This window comes from Macaca fascicularis, chromosome 13 (assembly GCF_037993035.2).
Source record: "Macaca fascicularis isolate 582-1 chromosome 13, T2T-MFA8v1.1".
NCBI classification, from domain to species: domain Eukaryota; kingdom Metazoa; phylum Chordata; class Mammalia; order Primates; family Cercopithecidae; genus Macaca; species Macaca fascicularis.
Window position 1 is genome coordinate 67,576,611 of NC_088387.1, and position 24,305 is coordinate 67,600,915.

The 24,305-nt window shown below is 40.4% G+C and overlaps 2 protein-coding genes across 8 annotated transcripts in view; one reads left to right on the forward strand and one right to left on the reverse strand.

Moving 5' to 3' along the window:
- ACYP2 (acylphosphatase 2) overlaps nucleotides 1–24,305 on the reverse strand; it is a 266,925-nt gene that overhangs the window by 32,384 nt on the left and 210,236 nt on the right. The gene's annotated exons all lie outside the window — the stretch shown is intronic.
- On the forward strand, nucleotides 16,458–20,304 carry TSPYL6 (TSPY like 6). The gene has a single exon (XM_005575881.5). It carries the CDS (start codon nucleotides 16,648–16,650, stop codon nucleotides 17,878–17,880), a length of 1,233 nt encoding a protein of 410 aa, XP_005575938.2. The 5' UTR covers nucleotides 16,458–16,647; the 3' UTR covers nucleotides 17,881–20,304.

The following is a 24,305-nucleotide window of genomic DNA, read 5'->3' on the forward strand; positions in this document are numbered from 1 at the left end:
ATGACCCAGAAACAGGAAATGTGAAGCATATGCACAAGGTACAAATGCAAGTGAGCGGATTCAGCTCTGAGATCCCTCCCTAGTTCCTCATAGATCACCAGCCAAAGTTCATGGTCAGTGCAGCTCCTGGGTAGAGATAAACCTGCGAGGTCACAGGAGCCCAGAGCCACAGACCCACAGCCTTTCATTCACAGACCCCCATAGTTAGGCCTCTTAGTGTTCCATTTCTTATTGCTTCTTGGGGCCTAACATGAGCAGTCTACATCTGATAAACTTCAGTTTCCTCAACACTGATATTTAATAATTGTATACTTGGTAGGCTTGTTCTCAGCCTTGGGCAAGATGGTCGATATGAAGTGTCTAGCATGGTGCTTGATCCATGAAGGGAAGGTGCTTCATCAGCGGCTTCCTCAGTTGAGGAACTGAAAGTAACATGCACGTTTCCTGCCTCTCTAGCCTAGCACTCTTTCTAATACACGAATAATGGCAACTGGATTCACTTTGCGACAATAGAATGATACATTAAGGGATGAGAGAAAACTGATTATTTGCAGAAAGCATTGCATGTCTAAAAATCCTAGGAAATCTGTTTATTAGCCTATGTGAGTTTATCAAAGTGATTAAGTTTATAGTGAATTCACCATAATTAGGGGATTTCTTCATTGTGGTAACCACTAGTTTAATAAAAAGAGAAGAAATCCCATTTAACATAGCCACAAAAAAAGGGTGGGGGGACACAGAAAAAAACACTTTACTGAGATCATGGTATTGCAGTTAAAGAGTTTAATTAATGCAAGGCTGCCAAGCAGAAGGGCTGGAGTTAACACTCAAATCAGTCTCTCTAATAAGGGGCTAGGGTTTTTATGGATAATTTGGTGCACAGGGGGATAGGGAATGGGTGCCGCTGATTGATTTGGGATGAAATCACAGGGGTATGGAAAATGATCCCGGTGTGGAGTCCTCCTTTGGGTGGGGCAGGTCAGGGGGGCACAGGACACACTGGTTGAGTCATGAGCCACTGGCTGGATAGGGTTGGTCAGTTGCCAGAATACAAAAGTAAAAAAACATCTCAAAAACCCAATAGTATGTTCTACAATAGTGATGTTATCTATGGGAGCAATTGGGGAAGTCTTAAATCCTGTGATCTCTGGCCACATGAGTACTGGGCAGTAAGGGATTATAGAAAGTATGCCTATATTTGAGCAGAATTCAGGCTCCTCCAATAATAATAATCTTGTGGCCTTTCATTAGTTTTACAAAGGTGGCTTCAGTTCCGGACAAGGAGGAGATCAGTTTTAGGGAGGGACTATTATCATCCTTAGTTCAAAGTTAAACTATAAACTAAATTTCTTCTATAGTTAGCTTGGCCTATGCCCTGGAATGAGCCAGGAGCACCACCTGTGAGGTGAGAAGCATCCCGCCTCAGTCTCTGTCATCATTTCTGCAAAGGTGGTTTCAAACTATGACATTTATAAAGAAAATTATAAAGAATTGTATGTGCCATATGTACAAAAAGTACAACGCTTTAATGGACTATACAAAACAAGATAAACAGATTGAGATATATGCGTTATTATACAGAAAAACAATTTTCACCAAGTAAAGTTATTTACTGTTTGTTAAATATTGAAATTCCACACTAACAAAGAAACTGTGACTCATGATGCTGCTCTAGTCTCCAGAATTTCCCCAGGAAATCCTAAAACATAAAGTGTAAGTTTTTATACTAATTGAATAAAGCAGCATAAGACATGTAGAAATACATTGAATATATACTATCACAAAATTAGGAAAAAATAATTTAGTAATTACATTTTATTCTTTCATTGTATTCATTTTTTATTTTTTATCTTTATTTTTAAAATTTTGAGACATATCTCGCTCTGTCACCCAGGGTGGAGTGCAGTTGTGTGATCATGGCTCACTGTAGCCTCATCTATGGAGCTCAAATGATCTTCCCATTTCAGCCTCCCAAACAGGTGGGACTACAGATGTGTAACACCATGCCTGGTTAATTATGTTTTAATAATTGCCAGGATAACTGGCTAACACAAAAACAAAACAAAAAAAGTGATTTAAATTAGCACTTACAGTACATACCAGAGTAAGATCGTAGTGCATTAAAGAGTTAAATATTTCCTTTAATTTTTAGCAAAGCTAGGAGAAATATGCATCAAATATTTATGAAATCTTTAGACAATATTTTTGAAAAGCTTGTGGCAACAATGGAAATCACAAAGAAAAAAATAGCTTAAAAACATCAAGAAAAAGTGATTTTAACATAAAAACTAACAGTGATTGAAACACACAAGAAGATAAACATAATTAGAAAAACGGGAATTAGAAAAACGGGAAGATAAACATAATTAGAAAACGGGAAACATAATTAGAAAACGGGAAGAAAACTCTTTGGATAAGGACTTATCCAAATCTTCAAAAATATTAAAACCTCAAGAGATAAATGGTCAGAGGACATAAACATAGTATTTGTATATGAAGAAATTCGAGTAAATTAGATGTATAAATAAGTTCTTGGAAGGATATTTATAATAGCAAAAAAATTGGAAAGAAAATACCCAGTATAAATTACAGTGCATCAACTCAACAGAGTGTTATGTAGTCATTAGAATTATTAGGAAAATGGGAAATTTTGTTATTTAATATAATACATATACACACAGAAAAACAAAAATGAAAATTGTTATTGATACAGAATAGTGGAAAAATGGCTTTTCTATAAATAACATTGAGGTGGAACAAGGGAACAGCTGTACTAGTTATTGAACATTATTATTGATTTTAATACTTGCATTTTTCAACATATATATGATAGCAAAAAAGTTAAACAGAAGAAATCAGGGATATCAGTGCCAAATGGTAAGTTATTCAGCTTCCTAGAGTTAGGATCTTTTGCCATGCCAGAACCTTTACAGAGAACACTCACATTTCCCAAAGGCGCTGGGCAAAGTGAGGAACGCGCTGTGGGAGTCACCAACCATATGTGATGATGGTTATACCTTTGTCTCTGGAGCCTTATTCTGGGATATCAGTGTCATCAGTTTGTCTTCCTCCTTCCTGATGTTTTATTCTTATCATAATTCTTTTTAAAGTTTGCAGTTTGCCTGGATTTAGATAAAGGTCTTCATATTTTAACTGGGAATTTATTTCTTGTATGTAGCTCCTAACATATTTCAATATCCTCTTTACCATCCTCTGCCTTCCTGTTTACTGTTTCTCATGTAAAAGGCATTGTTATAGATTAAGAGTTAACAGCTCAGGCCGGACACAGTGGCTCATGCCTGTAATCCCAGCACTTTGGGAGGCTGACATGGGATAATCGCTTAAGGCCAGGAATTCAAGAGCAGCCTGGGCAACATAGGGAGACCCTGTCTCTACAAATAATAATAAAAATCAAAAGAGTTAATAACTTGAGTAATGGGCACAGTTTCAATCCTGACTCAGTGTGTGACCTTGGACAAATTACTTATTTGTAAGCCTTGGATACATTTATAAGTAAGATGGAAATGATGACACAAACTTCATTGGGTAATTATGAGGTTTAAATTAAGAGATAATTCATGTAATGTGCTTAGTGTGCTACCTACTTATAACATTGTAAACTCTCAGGTTATGACATGAATATGTCACTTAAGTGCCTTTCAAATTTTTAACTATTAAGAAAAAAAAGAAAAACTCACAACCTTAAAATAATTGTTCTATGTTTTGTTTTTTGAGATGGGGTCTTGCTCCAGGCTGGAGTGCAGTGGTGCCAACATGGCTCACAGCAGCCTCAACCTCCTGGGCTCAAGCATCCTCCCATGTCAGCCTCCCAAGTAGCTGGGACTCCAGACACATGCCACCACTCTCAGCTAAGTTTTTTTTTTTTTTGGTAGAGACTGGGTCTCACTATGTTGCCCAGGCTGGTTTCGAACTCCTGCGCTCAAGTGATCTTCCTGCCTCGGCTTCCCAACGTGCTGGGATTACAGGTGTCAGCCATTGCACCCAGCCAGTTCTACTTCTTTCCACACATTGGGTAGATCACTATAAGAAAGTCATGGTTTAGGGCCGGGCGCGGTGGCTCAAGCCTGTAATCCCAGCACTTTGGGAGGCCGAGACGGGCGGATCACGAGGTCAGCAGATCGAGACCATCCTGGCTAACCCGGTGAAACCCCGTCTCTACTAAAAAATACAAAAAACTAGCCGGGCGAGGTGGCGGGTGCCTGTAGTCCCAGCTACTCGGGAGGCTGAGGCAGGAGAATGGCGTAAACCCGGGAGGCGGAGCTTGCAGTGAGCTGAGATCTGGCCACTGTACTCCAGCCTGGGCGACAGAGCGAGACTCCGTCTCAAAAAAAAAAAAAAAAAAAAAGAAAGTCATGGTTTAATTTAAAAAGGCAAGTTCCCTTACTTTGCTGTCCTTTGTTTGCCTTTTAAAAGACACCTTGAATATGGAACAGTATATAAATAAATCGACCAGATTTCCTTAATCACCGCACCTAAGTAAACTGTATTTACTAAAAACAGAAAGATGACAAGAAGAAAAATGCATTTACTGAATTCTGCCTTTATGACTTTAGTAGTCCAACAACCTCATTTCAACTACTGAAGTCTGTCAAATGATCAAAACCAAAATATAGAACTATTTGTTATAGTTCATATTTAAACTCTTGAAAATGAATCTCAGTTGAAAAGTTCAGGTAGGGAGGAAGGGGCATTTCCAAAGGAATTAAATGTTGTGGTTCAGGTTCAAAGCAACTATGGCTGGCAGAAAATCAAGGCTTTCCATATTGTGTCTTAGGTAGTGATAGCAACTGGGGTGTAGGTTTTGTATATATGTATTTTTAAAATTTGAAATTGGTAAGTGTAATATGAGCATTACTTGGACTTTATTTGAATTTATTTGAATTTCAACAGCTACCAACAGATGTGCTTAGCCTGAATAGGCCCCGATTCCCAAGTAGCACAATATTTCGAATCTATTTTAGATTCTGAAACAAGAGCCGATTCCAGGAAGATAGCTCTGAACCTTTTTCCCAGCTGCAGAAATAACTCTGCTTGTTGCTCCTCTGACCTACACCAAGGGAAGCTGCTTGAAAAGATGTTCTTCTGCCAACAATCATTTTACCATTGTAACCCACAAGTGGAAAAACAAACTGTTGGCTCCTCTTCAGAAAACCTTTTCTCACATCGCCAGAATCAGGTAGATAAAGAAAGCAAGCCATAGAGTTCTTTTAATTGCTGTCTTTTTCCAAAATGACGTTTACATTTTTGTTACCCCAGGGAGGCCTATTCATGGTGTGTATGAAATGGGGCTTATATGTCAACAATTGGTCACTATTAACCTTTCCCCGAATAATTAAATTCATCTAGGGAGGTATTAGGACCACTCTCCCCCCAGCTCCCAATTCCTTCTCCCTCCTTCTGTTCCCACCCCTTACTTTAGGATGTATGAGCCTTTCTCATTTGAAAGTAAAAACCTCCCACCTGAATTCTCCTCTAGCTGTTGCCCTATCTTGTTTCTTTTCTTCACCAAGCTTCTGGAGCTGATGAATTCCTATTAAGTCAAATGGAAATTCTGAATTTGCTTTCAGACATAATAATGTTTTTATTGGGAGCCTCTTTGTGCCAGGCGCTCTTATAGGCCCCTAAAAAACATTTTCCTGATGAAAAAGTACATGAATAATGCATGCTCATTATAACAACTCAACAGTACAGAAACAGATAAAGAGAGCATCAATGCCTCTCCCCACTCAGCTCCATATCTTACCATGTCCACCACAAGAGATAAGAATTATTAACCCTCTTTTGTAGCTGAGAATGGCTCAGAGAGTAGCCCGCAGAGTTTAAAAGGAAGAGCTTTAGGGGCAGATTGCCTGGGTTCATTTCTTGACCTTGCCATTTCCTATGTGTCCATCTGCAAATTAATATTTCTGCACCTCACCCGGGCGCGGTGGCTCACTCCTGTAAACCCAGCACTTTGGGAGGCTGAGGCGGGCAGATCACGAGGTCAGGAGATCTAGACCATCCTGGATAACATGGTGAAACCCCGTCTCTACTAAAAAAAAAAAAAATCAAAAAATTAGCCGGACGTGGTGGTAGGTGCCTGTAGTCCCAGCTACTCGGGAGGCTGAGCCAGGAGAATGGCGTTAACCCGGAAGGCGGAGCTTGCAGTGAGCTGAGATTGCGCCACTGCACTCCAGCCTGGGCGACAGAGCAAGGCTCCGTCTCAAAAAAAAAAAAAAAAAAAATTCTGCACCTCAGTTTTCTTATCTGTTGAACAGAGCTAATGATAGTACCTGCTTTATAGGGTGTTGTGATAAGGATGTAATTTGCTAAAACAAAATTGTTGGAAAAACATTTACTATCCAGTCCATATTTTAATTTCCTCCACTGTCCCAAAAATGCTTTTGAGAGCTTTCCTGTCCCCTACCCCAAACAAGGATCATATACTTATATTTTTGAAAAGGCATGGGCATGTCCAATGGGTTGTGGTAAATGATTGAGTGTGTTAGTGGATCTTGTTTACTCATATTTTATTCAGTATTTTTGTATCAGTATTCACAAGTAATACTAAAAAGTCCTTTAGTTGCGGACCATAAGTTCTGGTATATGAGGTTTCCATTATTGTTATTTTGAAGGTGTTCTGTAATTTATTTATTTCCTTTTTGACCCAAGAGTTGATTTAGAGTTATTTATATCAGCAATTACAAAACTGTTCTCAGAACATGCTGCTCACACTCTACTTTTTGCAATATATTGAAGTTTTTTTAATGGGCATAATAAATTCTCAATTTTTGTGAATGTCCAATGGGCATGTGAAAAGAAGGGGTATTCTCTATTTTCAGGATGCTGAGTCCTAGATAGCAAAAATAATGAGAGCTAATATTTATCAAATACTTAATACATGCTAAGCTTTGCTCTTTAGAACAATTCTGTGCTTCACAACAATTCTGGGAGGTAGGCACTATTATTATGTCAGTTTTACAGATAAGGAAACTGAGGCACAAAAGTAACTTTCCCAAGGTTATTTAGTAACTAAGTGCAGTTTGAGATTTGGACTCACCACTCTTAACCACTACATTTCAACTTACTTAATCTTCATATCACCCCTATATGTAGATATCTGTGAAACAGAGAAAGAAAACTCAGGCTCAAAGAGGTTAAGCATTTGCCCAAAGTCATAATAGTCCACACCCTGCATTCTTCCCCTCTCTCCTGGGTATTCCTTTCAACTGCCTCATCCATTGTCAAAAGGAGAGTAGGATGCTGATATGGTTTGGCTCTGTGTCCCCACCCATATCTCATCTTGTAGCTCCCATAATTCTCATGTGTTGTGGGAGCAACCTGGTGGGAGATCACTGAATCATGGGGGTGGGTCTTTCCCATGCTATTCTCGTGATACTGAATAAGTCTCACAAGATCTGCTGGTTTTAAAAATGGGAGTTTCCCTGTACAAGCTCTCTCTTTTTGCCTGCTGCCGTCCATGTAAGATGTGACTTGCTCCTCCTTGCCTTCCACCAAGATTGTGAGGCCTCCCCAGCCACGTGGAACTGTAAGTCCATTAAACCTCTTTCTTTTGTAAATTGCCCAGTCTCAGGTATATCCTTATCAGCAGTGAGAAAACAGACTAATACACATGCTTATCTTTTGACCCCCTACTTTTTATTATACAAATTTTCATACATATATAGAAAGCATAGTATAATCAAATAGCTACATAATTCCACCTAGTTAAAATTTGCTATATTTTCTTTCTTTTCCTCCCTCTCTCCCCAGAAGTTTGTTTTTGGCATTGTAGTTGAACTTTGTGAAAGTAAGTTGCAAATATCATAACACTTGACCCCTAAATGCTAAAATTCCTCTTCTGAGAATAAGAATGCTGTTTTCTATACTTATAATGCCATTTATCACACCTAAGAAAACTCATGTAATTCTTTTAAACATTTTACTATCCAGGCCCTTTTTAAATTTCCTCCCCTGTCCCAAGAATGCTTTTGAGAGCTTTCCTATCCCCTACCCCAAACAAGGATCATATATCTTGTTAAAACAACTCACCACCTAAATTTATACTTATATTTTTCAAAGGGCATTAAGATTTCTACTTGTTTCTATATAATATGCATCCACCCATCTCCAGACCAGCATCCCTTTTTGGGCAATTACCTTGGACCTTCTCCCTTTCCTCCCACCTTGTTTTTTACATCTGAATTTGCTGCGCTGTCTGCCTGGCTTCTGCCCTTCCTGGCTAGTCTCCTGTTTCTGCCTTCTTCATTCTAAGCTCCCTGAGCAGGATCTGAGAGGTGAAGCCAGCTGGACTTCTGGGTCAGGTGGGGAGTTAGAGAACTTTTCTGCCTAGCTAGAGGATTGTAAACACACCAATCAGTGCTCTGTGTCTAGCTAAAGGTTTGTAAATGCACCAATCAGGAGGATGTGGGCGGGACCAAATAAGGGAATAAAAGCTGGCCACCCAAGTCAGCAATGGCAACCTGCTCAGGTGTCCTTCCATACTGTGGAAGCTTTGTTCTTTCGCTCTTCACCATAAATCTTGCTGCTCCTTACTCTTTGGGTCTGCACTACCTTTATGAGCTGTAACACTCACTGAGAAGGTCTGCAGCTTCACTCCTGAAGTCAGCAAGACCACAAACCCACCAGGAGGAACAAACAACTCTGGACGCACCACCTTTAAGAGCTGTAACACTCACTGCAAAGGTCTGCAGCTTCACTCCTGACATCAAGTGAGACCCTGAACCCACCCGAAGGAGGAAACTCTGGACACACCATCTTTAAGAACTGTAACACTGCGAGGGTCTACGGCTTCATTCTCGAAGTCAGAGAGACCAAGAACCCACTGGAAGGAACCAATTCTGGACACAGATCCATGCCTGTTTCATTCACTACTAAACATCTATCACCTCCCTACCACACAAAAGTTGGTCAATAAATAGGCACTTACTGCTTTTCCTGTGCTATTTGGATTTGATGACAGAATCTGGCTTCCTGGTTTCAACTAGTGATTGTAATATCTTTTCTCAGTATTCTGGCAGTTCAGTATACGGTGTATGTTAAAATAATGAAATTCTGGTATATTTATTTTACTGTGATTATTCAATACTCTAAAAGGTGCAGAATTATCATCTTGAAACATATGCAAAGAGTTATACGCTGTATTAAAATTTGAAAAGAATGAAGGAGTAACTCTATACTCCTCAAAAAGAAAGAGAAAATAACAATTGACAACCCAAACCTTTTTTTGACAGGGTGTCACTGTCACTGTCACCCAAGCTGGAGTGCCACTGGCAATAATAACTCACTGTAAGCTCGAACTCCTGGGCTCAAGCAATCCTCCCACCTCAGCCTCCTGAGTAGCTAGGACTACAGGTATGCAGCACCATGTCTGGCTGATTTTTAAATTATTTTGTAGAGACAGGGTGATATGGTTGGATATTTGTCCCTGCTCGAATTTCATGTTGAAATATAATCCCCAGTGTTTGAGGTGGAGCCTGGTGGGAGATGACTGGATCTTGGGGGCAGTTTCTTGTGAATGGTTTAACACCATCCCTTGATGCTGTCCTCTTGACAGTGAGTGATTTCTCACAAGACCTGGTCACTTAAAAGTGTGTGGCACCTCCCTCTCTCTCCTGCTCTTGCCATGTGATGTGCCTGTTCCCCCTCTGCCTTCTGCCATGATTGTAAGTTTCCTTAAGTCTCCCCAGAAGATGAGCAGATGCCATATCATGCTTCCTGTAAAGCCTGTTGAACCAATTAAACTTTTTTCTTTATAAATTACCCAATCTCAGGGTTTTTTTTTAATAGCAATTCAAGAATAACCTAATACACAGGGTCTCACTACCTTGTCCAGGCTGGTCACAAACTCCAGCCTCAGGTGATTTTCCCACTTTGGCCCCCCATAGTGCTGGGATCACAGGCATGAGCCACCACACCCAGCCCCTAAACCTTCTATCACATACATAAATCTTACTCCTATTTCAAAGACCTTTCAATAAAATGGAATGTGAATGGGAGAGTAATTAATTAGGTTGATATAGCTGTACCTAATCTATATCCATACAGGATAAATTAAAGATAAAGATAAAACTAGAAATGCTTTACTTGAAACAAAAACTACAGTTTGCCATCCATAAAAATTGTGATTACTTTTTTTTTAAGAAATAATTAAGAGAGATTATTCTAAAATGACAACTCAAGAAAATACTAGGAATTAGAGCAAAACTCTGTTCACCTCTCTGCTACCAGTGTAGAACCTGAAAGCTTTTATAGCAGCTGGAAAAAAGTTGCTCCAAAAAATACTCTTATGGTAATGATGACATTATCAATGCACTTTGTTTTTTTTCATTTTCCATTTTCTATGATTAACCAACTTATGCATTTACTGTAGTATCAATTTCTTTTCTAATACTGAACAAATTTTATCTAAATTAGGCTAGAGTGATTATATATGTCTAACACTTAGATATTGGAAATATATTTTATAATATCTATTTAAAAATTTGCATTTAAAACGTATTATTTAGTTACACTGTTGTATTTCCTGAATTCTGAACACTTTTAAAATAAAAGTCTGACATAAATACTGGTATTTTGGATTTGTGTAACATAAACCCTGTAACAGTGGTTGTGTCATTTTGCTCCTGTGTTGCATTCACTGGTGGGGACGCTTGGCACTAGCCAGAACACAGGTCCAGTCACAAGCCTGTGGCTCTTCTCACCCCTGACTGAAACACTCTGGGGCCAGTCTATCAGGCCAGGACTCTACATAGACTTTTTAGACTTTTACAGTTTCACCAGGCACAATAATGTATATTTTCTTTCTATGAGTGCTACCTTAGTAGAAAATGATTAAATCATAATTTATTAACTTTGGTAGGGTAAATCATTTCCCATGCCCTGGTAACTCAAAATATTTTTCTCCCCTCTTATCTATATTTACATACAATAAAGATGACTGCAGCTGTAAAGCTACTTGGTTAATCACTTAAAACTTCTTTTTGACCATTTCCTTTGCAAACAGTTTGATAGACTTTCCATGGGAAACAGAAGAAATTAGCAAAGTGTACATCTCCCTCTCTTGTTTACCAGCATTCTTTTGAATCTTAGGAAAGTGACATATTGTATTCAGGCCCTCAGCTTTCTAAACTGGGTGGCCTAGTTCTAAGAAAAATAGTTCTGTATGTTAAATCACTATATAAACAAAGTTGTATAAAGAATTTAAGAGAGAGGGATTCCTTTCAAAACAAGAACTGAAAAAGAGTATTTCAGGAGTCCAAGGAAAACAAGACTATACAATTCACAGGCTCCTTTCAATCATCTAATATACAGTTTATCTTTTAAAACATCATGCTTTTTCTGTTTCCCAGAGAATTAAACTCTTTACAACTCTATGATGTGCAGATTAGTGGCTAAATTGTACTCTTTCCAAGAAGCCATATTATTCTTCCTTCCTTTACTCATTTTTCTTTTTTCTTTCCTTTTTCTCCCTCTCCCTCTTTCTCCACATCTCTATTTCTGCCTCTAGTTCACAAAACATTTCAGAGATTTTATATAGCTCTCCTTGTTCTCCCTTTTTTAAGGAAAAAAAAAAAATTATAGCCAGAATATTTCAGACTCCAAAGTTGAAGTTGTGTATTATTCTTTTCAATAGTTTCTAGTCCATGCCTTAGAACAAAGCAGAATGGAACCCCAAAAGAAAGTAATACTTTACAATGAACTCAAAGAATAATATTACTACTCACTTTTCAGTTTTAAAAAATATTTCCTAATATATGTGTACCTTTGAGATGTATAATACCAGGGTCTGTGACATTAAGAAATATAAAATTCTAAAGGTGTCTGCCTTCCCACTAACTGATTTTATCCAAAGGTGGTGGTGCTATACCTTGGCCCTAGAATACAAATCCAGCTTTGAGTCTTCTGTCAATGGTTTGGACCACCTATTGCTCGAAAACGTTGCTACCCTCATGTCATTCCCTCTCATTTCTCATGTTTTTTAGCTCCTGCCTCATTCTCACTTCTCTCTTGTCTTATCTCTCAGTGATTTCAGTATACACATAGACTATCCTTCCCACCCCGTCCTGTTGGCTCATTGACCTCCCCTGCAATGACCTTATCCTCTATCTGCCTCATTAGAGACCAACTTGGATTCATGAATAGGATTCTGACTAATCGCTTGCAGGTCATTCTCAAACCACTGTCTCTCAGCCCTCTAGATTATTCTCCCTAGGACTTGACCCCAGGAGACCTTCAGTAGCCTGAATCTTCCAATTCATTGATCAGACCACCTTTTCACTGATCTTATCCTGCATGTCTTCTGTTCCTCCAGCTTAAACTCTAAGATCAATTCTTATAATTATTCTCTTGTCCTTCTTGTTTCAGCTCTAAATCCAACTCTGCGTATTCACACTGCACCTGTAAGTTGAATGTGGCTAGAGAAAAATTCATAGCCATGCTGATGGGTCTCACTTTGAATTCATGACTTTAATGTTGTCTGACAATACTTTAGGTCATACTCTAGTCACTCTTCTCTCTAGACAACTATTTCGTACCTTCTTCTCTGTCCTCAGACTCTACTGCCTCTTGCCCCATTTCCTCATACTCATTTGATCATCTTGCTTTCTATTTCACTGAGAACAGTGAAGCAATCAGAGGAAGATTTCATAAATCTCACTATCACTTCTACCTGTTTACCAGCACATACACCCTCATACTTTGACTTCCTGCCAGTTACCACTAGTGAATTTGTCATGCTCCCACCTAAAGCTGACATCTCCTCCTCCACTTAGGTACTAGATTCCACCTCCTCTTGTCTATTCCAGGACATCCCTCCAATAATGCTTCCTTCTATCTCTTACATCATTAGTTTCTGCTCCCTACTGGATCATTCACATCAACCTGCTTCTTTACACATGCTGCTTCTCCCATTTTAAAAACACGTTCTTTGCTCCATTTCCCCACCAGCTATTATCCCATTTCTTTGAAGCAAAACTTCTCAAAAGAGTTGTATATCTTGCTGTTTTCACTTTTTCGCTTCTTGTTTTCTCTTAAACTTATTCCAGCCAAGCTATTACCCCACCACTGCACTGAAAGTAGCTTGACTACTCTTGTCATGATCCCATTTCTTTGTTTCTTTTTGGAGAAAAATTCCTCAAAAGAATTGTCAATATTCAATCTCCAATTTATTTCCTCCCTTTCCCTTTCAAACATATTTCAACCCCCACCACTCCACTGAAAATGCTCTTGTTGAGTCACCAGCGACTCTTTGTTTTAAAATCCAACGGTCAGTTCTCAGACTTCATCTTAACTGACCTGTGAGCACCCTGCGACACAGCTGAACACCTTCCTTTACACATTCGGCTTCAAGCACATTGCACTCTCTTGGTTTCCTTCCTACCCTGCTGGTCTCTCTTCAGTCTTCCTTGATGTTTTTCCTTTTTTTCCTGACCTTATAATTTTGGAGTCTTCAGGGCCTAGCTTATCAGGACTCACTATCTTAGTGTTCTTATCCAACCCTTTGGCTTTAAATTCCATGCATGCTGATTATCGCAAAATGTGAATACCTATTTCAGACCTCTCCTGAGCTCTAAACTCATTATGCCCACTTGGCATCTCAACTCTGTTGTCCAATAATCATCTCAAACAATATGTTTTTTTTTAAAAAAAAGATAACTCCGATTTTCCTGCAAAGATCTTCCTCATTATAGCCTTCACCACTCTGCTTCCAGTATCTCCATCCTAACAGTTGCTCAGGTCAAAATCCTTGGAGTCATCCTCGACTTCTCTCTTTCTTTCATACCCCATGCTGGGAGGTGGGGCCTTTAAGAGATGATCAGGTTGGTAAGATGGATTTAAGTCTTTGTTGCAAGGCTGGATTACTTCTTATGGGAATGGATTAGTTTTTGAGAGAGTGGGTTGCTATAATGCTGAGTCAGCCTCTTTTGTCCATTCTTTCCCAGGTGCTTGCTAGCTCTTCTGCTTTTTTGTCATGCTACTTCATAGCATAGCATATCGGACTTCTCAGCCTCCAGAATTGTGAGTTAAATAAACTTTTCTTTATAAATTACCCAGTCTCAGGTATTCAGTTACAGCAACAGAAAATGAACTAAGAGATCCCATAGCCAATTTACCATGAAATCAGGCTGACTCTACCATCATACTATATCCACCATCTACCTCCATTGCTACCACCTGGTCTGAGAAACATCTTTTACCTGGGTTAGTGCAGCAGCCTCCTAAAAGATCCCCCTAAATCTACCATTGCTTCCATACAGATTATTTTTCACCCAGGAGTCAGAGTGATTCATGCAAAACTAAAGTCACATTTTGTGTCCTCTGCTCAAAATCCTGTAGTAATTTCCCATTTCATTAAGAATAAAAGCCAAATTTCTTACACTATCATACAAGAACCTACTTGATCTAGCCTCCCTCATTCACTTTGCTCCATCCACGCTGGCCTCGTTATTTCTTGAACATTCCAGGCATGCTCCTGTCTTGGTGCTTCTGCTTAGCACTTCTCTTCCTGAAATGCTCTTCTCCAAGATTTCTACTGGCTGACTCCCTCAACTTCTTTGACTCTTTGCCAAAATCTCATCTTTTCAATGAGGCTTCCTCTGACCACCCTATTTCATACTACAATCTACTCCCCGCTCCCTATCCCCAGAACTTTCCATCTCCTTACTCTATTGTTTTTTCCTTAACACTTATAACTTTCTAATGTGCAATTATTATTTTCTTGTTATTGTTATCTTTCTCCTCTGCTAAAATGTAAACCCCAAGAGGGAAGAAATCCTTGTTCTGTTCACTGTTATATCCAGAGGGCCCATAAGAGTACCAGGCACACAGTAGGTACCCAATAAACATTTGTTGAATGTTTAATAAATATAAAAATGGATTATGTGTACCTTGAATGTTTGGTAGTAGTTGCCTCAAAATCATTTGAACCTCACGCTACTTTTGTGGAAAGATTTTTTTAAGCTACTGATTCCATTTATTTACTGTCTCTAGGTCTATTTAGATTTTCTATTGCATTTCAGTCCTTGTTGATAAGTTATACATTTCTATGAAGCCATATATTTCATCTAAGTTTGAAAATGTATTGGCATAAAGCTGTCTAACATCCTGTCATATTTCTTTAAATAATCAATGTGACTATGTTTTCCTTTCCAAATACTGTTTCTCTTTTTATTATTAATCTTTGGTTGATACTCTGTATTGTCTTACATAAATTTCTGTTTATTATTACCTTTTATCTATGTCCTTTGGCCTAACTCTATTGGTCTTTTGTTTATTACTCAAATTATTTTTCATGATGAGTGATACAGCAGTTGCCAATATTTCCAGTTTCCTCCTTCCAGGCTCAGGAGAAGGTTACACCTCCCTGTCCTATTAAAGTTAGACAAGGTCAACTGACTAGCTCTGGCCAATGATTTATGTCACTTTTGATGGAAACATTTAAAAACCTATGAATGTGGAAAGAATGGTCTTTTCAATAAACAAGGCTGGGTCAATTAGATATTCATATGGAAAAAAACAAATTGTGACCCTACTCATAAAAATGAATTCCAGCTGGATGGCAGATACAAATTTGAACAATCTTGGTGAGATAAGGTTCTTCATTTTTAAATTCTTTTTTGAAATAGAGATGGGGTCTTCCTATGTTGCCCTGGCTGGTCTCCAACTCCTGGGCTCAAGTGATCTTCCCACCTCTGCCTCTCAAAGTGCTGGAATTACAGGTGTGAGGCACTGTGCCCAGGCAAGAGATAAGATTTCTTAAACAGAGCAGAAAAACACTAAGGTAGAGGGGGAAATGACAAATTGACACATATTAAGATGAAAAACTTTTGTTCCTCAAAAGGTACCATTAAGATGATGAAAAAGTAGGCCAGGCGCAGTGGCTCACGCCTGTAATGCCAGCACTTTGGGAGGCCAAGGTGGGCGGATCACCTGAGGCTAGGAGTTCAAGAACAGCCTGGCCAACATGACAAAACCACATCTCTACTAAAAAAAAAAAAAGAAAGAAAAGGCTGGGCATGGTGACAGGCATCTGTAGTCCCAGCTACTTGGGAGGCTGAGGCAGGAGAAGCGCTTGAATTCGGGAGTCAGCAGCTTCAGTGAGCTGAGATGGCGCCACTGCACTCCAGCCTGGGCAACAGAGCCCGTCTCAAAAAAACAAAAAAACCTCAAAAAACAGAAAAAGTAATCCACAGAGTGGGAGGAAATATTTGTAATATCTATACTTGAAGAATGACTAGTATCTAGCATGTACAAAGGCTTCCTACAAATCAATATGAAAAAGAACACCTGCCCAACAGAGAAATAGGGAGAAGCCTCAGATACTGCACAAGAGAGAATATCCTAATGGCCAAAAAACATATGAGAAGGTTCTCAGTTGATTAGGCTTTGGCTAAATGCAAATTAAAACCGCCATGTGATACCACTACTCATCCAGCACAATGGCTAAAATAACGATGCACAGGACACCACCACAGACTCGCGAGACTGAGGGGTGGGTGTCGCGAGACTGAAGAGTGGGCGGTGCAAATAGTCGAGGTGTTTACTCGCCATTTTGTGTGAGGAACGTTGACGGGACCCACCGTTGTGGCCTGGCCTCTACCGACTGCCGCCCTGGCCGCTACCAACATGAGCCTCCTGGAGAGTCCTCACAGGCCTGCTACTCTCGACCGTGCCCCGGAAGACCCGCACCAGGGCCAGAGGTCCCGAGAGAAGAGCAAGGCGACACAGGTAATGGCAGATGTGTTTGAGGGCCGCTTGGAGCCAGTCGTGCTCCCACCGCCCCAGCTTCCAGAGGAGGGGGTCGCACCCCAGGATCCCGCAGATAGTGGCCGTACTTTCCACATCTTGGTCGATGGGAGTCGCAGTCGTGGAGCCATCAAAGCTGGACAGGAAGTGACTCTACCACCCGCGGAGGGCCTAGAAGCAGCTTCTATCTCGCTGACAACTGACGGCAGCCTCAAAAATGGCTTTCCGGGTGAAGAGACGCCCGGCCTAGATGGGGAGAAGGCTGTAGAAACCTGTGGTGCAGGGAGGTCGGAGTCTGAAGTGATTGCAGAGGGGAAGGCCGAGGACGTGAAGCCTGAGGAGTGTGCCATGCTCTCAGCCCCAGTCGATGAGAAGCTAGGAGGCGAGGAAATGGACATGGCGGAAGGAAACAGAGCAACAGATGAGGTAAATAAGGATGCAGGGCCTGGGCCCCGGCCCGGGCCCCTGAACGTGGGTCTCCACCTGAACCCCCTGGAGTCCATCCAGCTGGAACTGGACTCCGTGAATGCCGAGGCTGACAGGGCCCTCCTGCAGGTGGAGCGCAGGTTTGGGCAGATGCATGAATACTACCTAGAGCAGAGGAATGACATCATTCGCAATATCCCGGGCTTCTGGGTCACTGCTTTCCGCCACCACCCACAGCTGTCTGCCATGATTAGAGGCCAAGATGCCGAGATGTTAAGCTACTTAACCAATTTGGAAGTGAAGGAGCTCAGACACCCTAGGACAGGCTGCAAGTTTAAGTTCTTCTTTCGAAGAAACCCTTACTTCAGAAACAAGCTCATCGTCAAGGTGTATGAGGTCAGATCCTTCGGCCAAGTGGTGTCTTTTTCCACTCTAATCATGTGGCGCCAGGGCCATGGACCCCAGTCCTTCATTCATAGGAACCGACATGTCATCTGCAGCTTCTTCGCCTGGTTTTCAGACCACAGCCTTCCAGAGTCCGACAGGATTGCTCAGATTATTAAAGAGGACCTCTGGCCAAATCCACTGCAGTACTACCTGTTGGATGAAGACGCCCATAGAGCTAGACGTCGCCCGATGAGGGAGCCAGTGGAGATCCCCAGGCCCTTTGGATTCCAGTCTGGTTAACCTTTGCCTTTGGAACTACTCCTGCAGAAGGTCCCCTGCCACCACGAGCTGGACCTGTGGTTGGGCAACAGCATTAGGTATGCCCTTTTTTTTGTTCTGACTTTCCTCTACCCTCTGTTTAAACTTTCCGTTCTCTCAACCTGAAGATTGATACCTTGGTGGCTATGCTGCTTCCCTTTCACCTGGTTGTCTTGCTATTCTGCATTAACATCACATGCTCCCAGCCGATGGGTTACATCCTTCTAAGCGAAGCGAATGATGCTGTAGATTATACTGTCTTTACCTTTGTTTGGACTCTGTTTGTTCCCAAGACCTCTGGTCTGGCTCCTATTTGGATTTCTAGTTGTGTCTAAGAACCTATTCGGCTCACCCTGCTCTGCATCTGACAGTACAGGCACAAGGACTGTGGACAATTGCTGGGCATTAATGAAGTCAAGGGAGAACAGCAGGGGGCAACTTGGTCTGTGTGAATTATGGGACTCCATTACTTTTCCTGAGACTCTGGTCACCTATTGCTGCCTGCTACTGGCTATGCCCACCACCTTGGGCAGCTCCCTGCTGAGTGAACATATCCCAGACCATTGCCAGCTCCACTCTGTGGTTTCTAATCAACAGGGATCTCCACAACACTGGTGGTGGACACAGGTTTCCTGTCAGCACACAAAAGACTCCTTCCTCTTCCAAAAGACCTCTCAATTCTTTGCCACCACCACCCTCGTCATTCAGAAACCCTACTGTCAGACAAATGGTTGAGGGGACATGTCAGACCCTATCCTCATGGCAAGGTTAATATGTTGGTGTTCTTGACAAGTACCAAGCTTTCTCAGCCACAACCAGTGGATTCATTGAAAATCTAGGTACTTTTATTTTCCTCCCTTCCTGAACCTAATGAAGTGCCAGAGTGAGTGTACACTTTCTTTTCTCTCATCTCTCATAAATCTCTTCTGTCTTCCTTTAAAAAAAAAAGTAGTAGTTCAGAAACATCTGCAGAAGCAGGCTTTTTAGTTTCTTTGTCATGTCCAGAAGCAGGCTGTTCTGTAAAAGAGACTGCCAGACCTCTTATTCCCCATTCTCCTTTCTTTTCAGCCCCTCATCCCTCTTTAGCAATTCCTAGAGGGTTTAAAGGAATACAGAGCTGGATGGAATGAAAGGTGATTTCTAGTTCAGAGTGGATAGAAGAATGAAGGAGATTGTGATGGGTGCTCTAAGCAGGGAAAACTGAACAAAAAGGCAGAAATGATTCAGGGGAAAATCAGGCCTAGAATTAACACTGGGTTGACTAGTTATGATGGGAAGAGAAGTACTTTTTTTTTTTTAGTATTCACATAGAAGAATAGAAGATGGTTGGAGTGTTAAATATGTTGCCTAGAGAAGGGTTCTTTGAAGAAACACTGTAATTTTGGGTGTTCTCTTTCTTGTTTGCATGTGGCCTTATTTATGTGGAAGATTAATACTGTGTTATAATATTTTCTCTTTCTGTTTACTGGGAAGATTCAGCTGTACAGATTTTATTTTACTTTCAATTAGGAACATTTGGAATAATATCAGCCTTTCTTTTTTGTACATTATATGGATATGGATATTCATGACAGTGTTTTCAGCCTGATCTTGTTTCTGTTAAAACCGTATCTTTAACATTTTATTTTGAATAACTCGGTCTTATCTGACGCTGAAGACTGGAAACTATTGTGTTCATGTATAAATAAATTACAAAAAATTTATGGCTCTCATTGTCTTTCTTGATAATTTGTCCTGGTAACAACTTAGTAATTGACATGTCTTTTTTTCAGTTGTTTTGTTTTGTTTATCAAGACAGAGAGTCTTGCTCTGTTGCCCAGGCTGGAGTGTAGTGGCATGATCTTGGCTCACGGCAACCTCCCCCTCCCAGGTTCAAGCAATTCTCCTGCCTCAGCCTCCTGAGTAGCTGGGATTACAGGCTTGTACCACCACGTCCGGCTAATATTTTTAGTACAGATGGGGTTTCACCATGTTGGCCAGGCTGGTCTTGAACTCCTGACCTCATGATCCACCTGCCTCAGCCTAAAGAGGGGAAGTACTTGTGAGATTGCTTTGTGAAACTGGAATTATACCATGGGCATATTTGTCTTATGCCCATGGTATAATTCTATTATGCCAATGGCATCTTTCCTTATGAATGGATGAATGGTAAAATTAAAGCATATCACTGAAAAAAAACAAAACAAAGATGATGGAAAATAACAGAGGTTGAAAATAACAGAGATACCAAAAGGCTCATATACTGCTTATGGGAGAGTAGCTTTGTACAAATACTTTAAAAAGTTGTTTGGCAGTATCAGTGTGTACCCTCTGATCTGGTTCTGGGAATATACCCAACGGAAATATATACATATATTCACTCAAAGACATGCATAAAGTATTTATAACAACACATTTTTAATAGCTGACACTGGGAGCTGCCCTAATGTCCATCAATAGTGGAAAAAATAAACCAATTTTTAAAAATGTTCACGCAATGGAATACTATAAGAAAGAATTATGCCTACATGCAATAATATGAATGATTCTCACAAATAGGTTGATAAATATAAGAAGCCGGACAGAGTACATGCTATATAATTCTTTTATGTATGAAGTCTAACAGCGGGTAAAACTAATCTATGGTGGCAGAAGTCACAATAGTGGTTACTGCCAAGGACAGTGATGGGTCTGAGATTTACCCTTCTTGCAAGCTTAACCTTAACAAGTTAGCCTTATGTGCTAGGTCAGAGACAAAGGACCTTACAACTCAATAGTCAAAACAGTGTCAGTATTTGCACTGGTTCCCTGAGCTCTAATTCCCACAAGGCAACATAAAGCCAGGTGACATCTGTACATACAGTGGATTGTGTTACAGGAGAGGAACTCCCGTAGGGAACATAGGGAAGCTGAATCTTTTATAATGGGCAGTAAGCATGCCTGTCGTTTTCACTTTGAAGGGAGACATCTCTGTTATACTAAATAGTAAGTAAACCTGTTCTTTGTTCTCTAAGGGACATAATCTCTATTTTCAAGACTCTAAGCACACCTGTGCTTTGCTCTAGAGACACTGTCTTCCAAGGCTGACTCGAAAAGACATTCTGCACACATGCAGTCAGTGCCTTTGCTGACAAGATATGCAGAAACATGAGACACATGGGAGAACTGTCTCCCAGTAAACTTTGGGGTGATAAGTACTTATTGACTGGAAGGAAGTATGAGATGGTAGATTCTGAAGGGCTGGTGATATTTTGTGTCTTGCTCTGGGTGCTGGATAAATAAGTATATTCAATTTGTGAAACTTCACCAAGTTGTACATTTAGAAAACGTATTTCTCTGTATTTATATTGTACTTTAATATTCTTGTTTAAGAAAAACAAAAGAAACCCAAAGTAAGCAAATAAATTCAAAACAGAACAAAAAACACATTATTTTTCTGGAACCCCTCTGCCAGAAAAAGGCCAATTTAAAAGTATGCTGCAGATCTTTTTGGGTAAACCATGAATTGATATGTGAAAATTGTAACAGGATCATTTACTAGGCCACATTCAAATGGCTAAAATCCATTTTCTAAGAATAGAAACACTGAATTATCTAGGCATGGGCCATCAACTCAGTATTTACAGTGCTCCACTCATTTTGTCAACTGACCTTCATAAGGGTTTTTCAGTTATAAACAGTTCTTTAATAATGGCTCATGATGATTCATTTTTATATCTTCCAGCCAAATATATCATAAAATCCACATTTTTAAATGTTGTTCAACAGGGATGATGCTATTCTGAAGCCTGTAAGATGGTCTATATTTCTAAGTTTCATGTCTTTTCAGGCCTCCCTCTTTGAGGTATAAATATTTCATTTGATAATTAAGAGAGAAATTTTCAAACAATACCTATGGCATATGCTATAGACGATTACAGTATTAGTACCAACAAAAACTTCTGTAGAACTACAATGAAATCATTTGCTTTGGCTTATTTGAGCAAAATATTTCCACTTCTGTATACAGCAATGTATTTGGGGGATAATAATTTACCATTGAAAATGAGGTTTTTCTTTTACATAAAGAGTATGAAAACAATAATGTATAAGATTAACTTACTGCCTTTGAAACATAAGGTAGGTTTAATTAGGCTTTTTATATGAATTCATATCACATAATATAAAGTGGCATCCATATAGATGACTTGCCCTCTTTTCCAGTGGCACAATTTTCTCTTTGCTATTGGTAGCTGTAAACATATGAGATACAAGATACTTCCCCCCAGCCCCCCTCCCCTGCCCCAAGATGGAGTTCTGCTCTGTCGCCCAGGCTGGAGTGCAGTGGTGCAATCTCCGCTCACTGCAACCTCTGCCTCCTCAGGTTCAAGCGATTCTCCTGCCTCAGCCTCCCAAGTAGCTGGGATTACAGGCATGCGCCACCACGCCCAGCTAACATCTGTATTTTTAGTAGAAACGGGGTTTCGCCATGTTGGCCAGGTGGGTCTCGAATTCCTGACATCATGATCCTCCCGCCTCGGCCTCCCAAAGTGCTGGGATTACAGGCTTGAGCCACCGTGCCCAGCTAAGATAGAAGATATTTTAAGAAAAGGGGTCCAGAATTCAAATTTAATCTGGTTTACTAAGATAGATGAGGATGGAAAAGGTAGGTGATATCCTAACATTTAGCATTAAACTAAAATCTAGAGCATAAAATAGAAAGTGCACTGAGCTACAAGTTAGGGGTTGGGGTCTCTGCCATAAACCAGATAATAACTTAAGCAAACCACTTAAGGATGAAAACTATGTCTGTGAGATTTTTTTTTTTTTTTTTTGGAGACAGGGTCTTGGTCTGTTGCCCAGGCTAGAGTACAGTGGTGCAATCACAGCTCACTGCAGCCTCACCCTTCCTGGGCTGAAGTGATCTGCCTCAGCCAGCCTAGTAGCTGGGACTACAGACACATGCCACCATGCCCAGCTAATTTTTTTTTTCTGGTAGTGATGAGGTCTTGCTGTGTTGCCCAGGCTGGTCTTGCACTCCTAGCCTCAGGCAATCCTCCTGCCTCGGCCTCAGAGTGCTGGGATTATAGGCATGAGCCACTGTGCCTGGCCCATTTTCGTCTTTTTAATAAGTTTTGAAATATAATTTCTTCTAAATCTAAAGATTTACCTACCCCTTAAATATCAGTTTTCCATAAGGTTCTGTGACCTCGCTCTGGCTTTTCTTTATGCACTTTCTAAGTGACTTTACCCATGCCATGGCCAGAGCATGTAAATGACAGAGAATGTAAACTAGAGCCGTCACCTTTGAAATAAGGACTTTTTTTTTTTTTTGAGACGGAGTCTTTCTCTGTTGCCCAGGATGGAGTACAGTGGCGCGATCTCAGCTCACTGCAAGCTCTGCCGAGGCAGGAAATAAGGACTCTTAAATTGGAATCTCCCTTATTCCAGATTAGGGTCTGACATGTCCATTTGCACAATGCTTCCAGAATTGTTCCCTTTTCATATCTATTTTCACCTTAATATCTTTTGTCTACATTATTGGAAGTCTGAGGAGTCCCCTTCCTGAATATTATCTCTCTTTTCCCATCATTTACACTATTGACAAAGTAATCATGTCCTTTTTGCTCAGATGTCCTTGTCAATGCACCATTGCCTGCAGAAGAAAATCTAAACACCCTACGGTTGCATCCAAGATCAGCTACAACCAAGCCCCTACCTAACATTCTTACCAGAGTCCACTCACATGGAACGCCTTACTGTTCCTTAAGTAGCCCATATACTGTCCCAATTCTGTGCCTTTGCTCATGATATTCCCTAACCTTGGATTCACTTGCCCACCTCAACTATGGAAATCACACCATTTCCTTCTAAACTCAAGGCCATATCCTCTAAATCACCTTTCCAAAACCTCCTACCTCTTGTAGCATATATTCTGTAGAATTTATAATTCATACAAATGTAGATTGAACTTAGTTCGTTACATATGTTAGTAGTTTATATTTGTCACTCAATTTTAAGTTCTTCAAGGGCCAAGATTATGTTTTAGTTATCTTCTTTTCTTCTGTGATGAGTAAGAGATAGTCCCTGTTCTCAAGCAGCCTACAGCCTAGCATAGGAGACAATCTACAGTGTGACCAATTCCAAACTTAAGTGTAAGCATGGGGCTAGGGGACCACATAAGAGGGACATTTTCCCTACCTGAAGGTTAGGGAAGGCTTCCTATAAGAAGTGGCTTCTAAGTTCCATTCTAGACACCATAGTAGACTCTAAGTTTCTTCAGAGTAGGGGGCTATCTTTTCATCTATGTATTCCTAGAGCATGGTATTATATCTAGCACAAAATGGACCCTTTAAAATTACTTGGAAACCATCATTCTCAGCAAACTATCACAAGAACAGAAAGCCAAACACCACATGTTCTCACTCATAGGTGGGAATTGAACAATG

Excerpts from the sequence above, each read along its gene's own strand:
- TSPYL6 (XM_005575881.5), top strand. The coding sequence starts at position 16,648 with ATGAGCCTCCTGGAGAGTCCTCACAGGCCTGCTACTCTCGACCGTGCC.